The following is a 5,605-nucleotide window of genomic DNA, read 5'->3' as shown; positions in this document are numbered from 1 at the left end:
CCTTTACATTTAAAAGCAGAATATGTTGTTGTTCAGGAATAATGTGAAAATGATATAGTTAAAAACAAATAAAGAAATGAAAAATAAAATTTAACATTCAAGAAATAATGTTGCTTAAACTGGCCTTAGCTTCTTATTTTCTTTTTCAACGTCTTAAAACAGTCACAAACTACTATAAAACTAGCATTTCGGTTCATTTGAAAGTAATCCCACCTAACCTGTTATTCACCTCTTTTATGTCTGTGTCCCTGTTTGACTCCACAGGTCAAGACTTGTTCTAGTCTTTCCCTGTGTACCGTTTGGTGTTGAGGATTTAGCAGCACCCCCTAGTGGATGGCAGAGGACTTGCACAAAACAAAATAAGTTTTAGGGATTTAATGACATTGACCAACACAAAGTTGTGTTTAAATGAGAAGTGGAAGAAATATTATTACACAATTATTTTACAAATAAAAGCTTGAAAGGTTTGCAGTTCACTTCTTCAGTCTCTCTCAATCTTTAAATTAAAAACTGAAAATTGTTCCCCATTGCTAAATATAAGCAGAGTTCAGTCAGAAAGGATGGAGAGCTTCTGTAAACAGCAATTTAAAAGTCTTGTCTCAAAATCTCCTATTTTAAATATTTACTTTGATTAGGCCATTCTAACACAATATGATTCTTTATAATCCAAAGAGCAATTTTGTCCTTAGTCCAGGTAAATAAAACTTGTTTACTTCCTGTGATTTATTTTTTTCTATTTTTACTATAAAACCTAAAAATATAACAATGAGATTGTGGTTCACAAAAGTCAACATAAAACAAGCCCATTTTAAATTATTTCTCTAAAAAAATATTCTATGTTAGCTGGTGTTTATATATTGATTTTATTTACGGTTTTTATTAACCAACTAATACTCTCTTGTCCTTCACTAAGGCAAAGGAAGCAACAACAGTGTTTGTATTTATTAATATGGCCGCCCTGGGTAATTTTATAGCGTAGACAGTTTGAACAGGAAGTGATCCACGCCACTGATCCGCCATCTTGGTAGGCAAACACAGCTCAAAGCATAGATGAACCATGACTTCGAGATCAACAAAAAGAGCTTATTGACAACTAAATATCGATAAAATCACTGTGGTTGGGCTCAAACCATATAGACAATGTGGCTTGTTTACTGTTGTCATAGCAACTCCATGGCAACTGTCATGACAGTTAGTTACAGATACCTACCAAGATGGCTGTCAGCTACAAAGTTCCCAGAAGTGTGATGTCACATGAGCACTATGTATGGTTTGTCCTTTAAAAATATGCAAAAAATGCTTTCAGTGTCCATAATTCTGAAATATAATTATTAATATTGTTGATTTTACTCCTTACTATGACATTTTTCTGATCTCGTCATCCATCTCGGCCCCCAAAAGAAACACATTCACGTGGCTATTCACGTGGCTCATTGGTAAGTTTTCTTGTGGTTTCCTTTGGTAACCCAATGAGGAATATTCCTCCTGGCTTCTTCAAGTACTTTCCAAATATCTATTTTGGATGTTGTGGCCACCTTTTGCTCTGTTTTCAGTTAGAATGACCCTATGCTTTTATAAAAAGTGCACAAATACATAGATGAGTAGCAGATGAGTAGCAGCATTCATCCACTACAATGGGCCCATTGATGTATGAGCCCAGGAGAACAAACCAAACAAAAATATTAAATTACACATCTAGTATGTATAAAATTATTCAGGAACAAGTCCATAAAACAGTAAAATGCTGTTATCTTTGTGAAGTTCTTAACAGGAATATGAGATTTGTTTCATTCATGTTTTTTCTATCAGCTCCTTTTGGTGACTCAGCTTGAACTAAAAACTCAGTGTGTCACTGACCTGCTTTATAGCATCTGTTCATTTATTTATCATTGCTTTATGTGCGACACAGCTAAAAAGAAGTGAAAACATGCACAGGCAAGCTTCATGCAAAAGCAAAGGATAAAAACATATCTGATGCTGAATAGATTAACTGCTAGGTTTAAAGTACTTAAGGATAAAAACAGTGTTTAAAGAGCAAAATCTCTACCTTTTTTCACCCAGCTGCAGGCTGAATAAGTGAAGCATGCTTCTGTGAGCGTTGGCTGATTTAAAGTTGCTTGCTTCCACGGGTCCACATCAGGGATATTTCATATTTCTAATACCAGGTCACAGATGTTTTTCTTGGCTTTCCATTGCCGCTCCAGGAGAGCTGGTCTGGCTTTCTGGGGAGGAAACATGCAGTCAAATGAAATCCATCAATAAATCATCAGAAAGGAGGCATTAAAGTTTAAAATAGAGAGTAACAGTGAATAAACTGAAGATCATGGACATGCTTTTCTTACACATATAGCCCCCAGTTGTACATATAAAGCCTGCAGACGTGCAGAAAGATACAATAATGTTGTGTAAAATATTGTAAAATTAAAACATGTGAAATTATATTCAATTTTAATTTAATTTAAAATACTTTAATAGTCCTAAATGGAAATTGAATCAAATATCAGCCTCCATTACATTTTATGGTCTGTTTTAAGGCAGTAAAATGTTCTTCACACATCTCCTTCAAATTGAAACCTACTTTTTGGTTGATCATGTGAGAGTCATGGAACGATTGCAAAATGTTTAAGGACAGAAAAAATGTTAGCTGGGTTGTTGATATTTAGCAATTTTAATAGAGACTAGGAAATATATATAATATAAATAATATTGGTATTCTGCCATAGCAGCAATATTAATATAAATATCGTCCCAAATGTTTTAATTGGTGCATCACTAGAAATCAGACAGAAGAACTTGCTAGGTACTGCTTAATGTTATCTCACTTCAATGTAAAATGGGGAAAAAGTCAGTTTTATTAGTTTTTAAAAAGTCATCAGAGAATTTCTCTAATCAAACATTTTTGTTAAAATATTATCATATTTTTAACAGTGCCCAAATAAAATGAAACCAATGATTCAGTCGATAAGCATCACCATTTAATTCCAGTATTTTGGTTACTTGAGGTTTTTTTTAACTATAAGGTTATTCTCTTTTTTTGTTTGTTTGTTTTTTCAAATAATGTTTAAGACATAAGGTGCTCATGATATGTAATGCTTCTTTATTCGTGTTTTACGGTAGCAGTTTCGTACAACGGAAGTCGGGACGACAACTTCCTTAGTAACAAGCAGCTTGCTTGGAGATGCCTGGTTAGCATGTAGCTAAATGTTACTTCGGATGATATTTTCTGAAATGTCTTAATTACTTATATATGAAAGAGTGTCAGTGTTTGGCGTTATGTATGTAGTGGAAACTAAACTGTAAAACTAACATTGTTTTTGTGGCTGATTTAACTGTTTAACTCCGGATCCGTTCACCGAACCATGTCTCCGTTAGCCAAATGATTATTAGCCGTTTGTGTTCACTTCACGTCCTCCTCCTGTGTGGACGTTTGGCTCTCTCAGCCACAGATTTAGGGGTCACTGACTCTACCATCTCCAGCCAAACAAATGGAGGCCCCTTCGGCTCACCCACCCCGACTCCGGGTGTTAAGGGGGCCACAGAGGAAGCCACTCTTTATCCCACTTTGGACACAGAAACTCCGTCTCCAACCACCGACCAAACTCCGATGTCAACAGAGGGTGACCCACAGAGTAAGCAGAACAACTTAGCAGGGATAGTAATTGCTGGTTTGACGGTTCAAGTATGTTTAACATTTTCTATAAATATTTATACTTTTAATGTTTTTTTTTTTTTTTTTTGCCCCATTTTATTTATTGGGTAACACTTTATTTGAAGGCGTGTGCAAAAGACAGACATGACACTGTCATAAAAATAAAGGATCTTCATGAAGGTTTGACTGTTGTCATGAAGTGTCATTCGGTAAATAATAACACTTTTAATGCAAAGTTGACACTTTTAATGGACTGTTAATGCAGATTTTAATGCAACTTTGCTTTTAAAATGTAATTATTTACAGAATAATACAAAGTTGACACTTTTAATGCATCTTTTAGTGCAACCTTGCATTGAAATATCATTATTTACCCAATGACACTTCATGACAACTTCATGACAACAGTCATAAACATTTATGAAGACTGCTTCATGTTCATGACAGGTGTTATGTCGTGTTTATGACTGTCATGTCAGTTTTATGTACAACCCTTCAAATAAAGTGTAACTGTTAATTGCATTACATAAAAGGAAACTAGAATAAATTTGTGTGTAAAGTCATTAATGTTTGAAGTGATTCCAGATTTAATATTAAATACTAAGACACCAAATATCCCCCAAAATGCAAGATTTAGCTGTTTTAGTAATATTTCTAACAATTTTGTGCCTTTCTGTTGCCATTTATCTTTCCTGTTTAGGTTATAATAATAATTTTTGCTTAATTTTAAAACAAAGCATTTTCCCAAAAGGGAAATTAAGTGTGGGCAGGAAGAATCTCCAGCAGCAGTCAGTCTTACAGTGACTCTGAAGAAGCCTCTGACTGAACACAGTTTCTCACACAGCACCATAAAGGAAAAACAAACATTCACACACACCTAATGATGTGTTAGAGAGACAAATTAACCTAAGAGTCAAGTTTTTGGATTGTGGTTCATCAGTAATCACTTCTTTCTTCATCATTCATGTAGTATGAAAAGTTCTGTATTTAATTTTGACAGTGAATCCCGTTACTAACGTTCATCTTCTTGTTTTTGCAGTTTGTCTCTGTGATCTAACTCCTGGTTTCTGTGACATCGGCTGCTGCTGTGACACAGCTGATTGTGATGTTGCCAACCTAAGCACCGTCTTCACCGGCTGTCCAAAAGAAGACGTGTAGGCTCTCCACACATTCCCTCCCTGTGTGTTCCATAAATGCTTTAATGGTTTTAAAAAGTCAACTTTTGTGATGCAGGAAACGAGTTTGCATTGAGAAATGGCTGATGTTCAGAGCCAACGTGGATTCCTCACTCGTCACGGTGACGGACACATTGTTTTGTGTTCAGGCAGAAGGTAAATGGATTAAGTGACTACGGCTGCAACTGATGATTATTCCAGTGATTATTTTTTGAAGATTAATCGGATAAAAAAAATGCTGGAATATTTTTGCAGGTTTTTCATTTTACCATTTAAGCTTATTTCATAAAATATTAGAAATCCATTAAAAATACACTAATAGTTACATTTATTTTTAAGTTGGAATATAAACATCTTATTGCTCAAAATGCAAAACAGCTCAGGTCTTTCTGCTTGATTTAACATCAGTAAAGTGCAGGATTGATCTGTGAATTCATTTTTGGATGAACTGATTGTTAATTGAGCAGCAAGAGGTGATTAATATGAGATTGATTTTTTATTTTTACAAAATTTTAACTAGTTTTAGCTTAGGTGAAGCTAAAACTAGATTTTGAGGAGTTCTGGATAGAATATATTTATAGAAAAAGTTTTTCTTATCTTAAATGCAAAATGTATGCATATTTTGTACAGTTTTGGCTTAATTGCTGCTCTGAATATGTTGTTCTTTCAAAAAAAAAAAATTTTTCAGTCTGGATACTTAAATTCAACGATTAAACCGGAAAAGGGTAGAGTGCCTTCTCCGGGGTCGTCCTGCCTCAAGTGGAGGAGTTTAAGTATCTGG

The 5,605-nt window shown here is 34.6% G+C and overlaps 2 protein-coding genes across 3 annotated transcripts in view; one reads left to right on the top strand and one right to left on the bottom strand.

Annotated features, from left to right (window-relative positions):
* The window catches only part of sult1st6 (sulfotransferase family 1, cytosolic sulfotransferase 6), a 20,332-nt gene extending 18,197 nt beyond the window's left edge, over window positions 1–2,135 (bottom strand). The window contains exon 1 of the mRNA XM_015046994.1: window positions 2,048–2,135. The gene's annotated coding sequence lies outside the window, so the exon portion shown is untranslated. The remainder of the gene's footprint in view (window positions 1–2,047) is intronic.
* Window positions 2,136–3,135: 1,000 nt separating this feature from the next.
* The window catches only part of LOC106956259 (tectonic-3-like), a 15,638-nt gene continuing 13,168 nt past the window's right edge, over window positions 3,136–5,605 (top strand). For both annotated transcript variants that reach the window (XM_015046990.1, XM_015046988.1), the window contains exons 1-3: window positions 3,136–3,629; window positions 4,689–4,803; window positions 4,883–4,980. In XM_015046990.1, the coding sequence (XP_014902476.1) occupies window positions 3,377–3,629; window positions 4,689–4,803; window positions 4,883–4,980 (466 nt within the window). In that variant the 5' untranslated portion in view covers window positions 3,136–3,376. The remainder of the gene's footprint in view (window positions 3,630–4,688; window positions 4,804–4,882; window positions 4,981–5,605) is intronic.

Source organism: Poecilia latipinna, unplaced genomic scaffold, assembly GCF_001443285.1.
Source record: "Poecilia latipinna isolate Pla-1442-1.1 unplaced genomic scaffold, P_latipinna-1.0 Scaffold801, whole genome shotgun sequence".
Lineage (NCBI taxonomy): Eukaryota > Metazoa > Chordata > Actinopteri > Cyprinodontiformes > Poeciliidae > Poecilia > Poecilia latipinna.
This window is presented reverse-complemented; position numbering and strand designations above follow the sequence as displayed.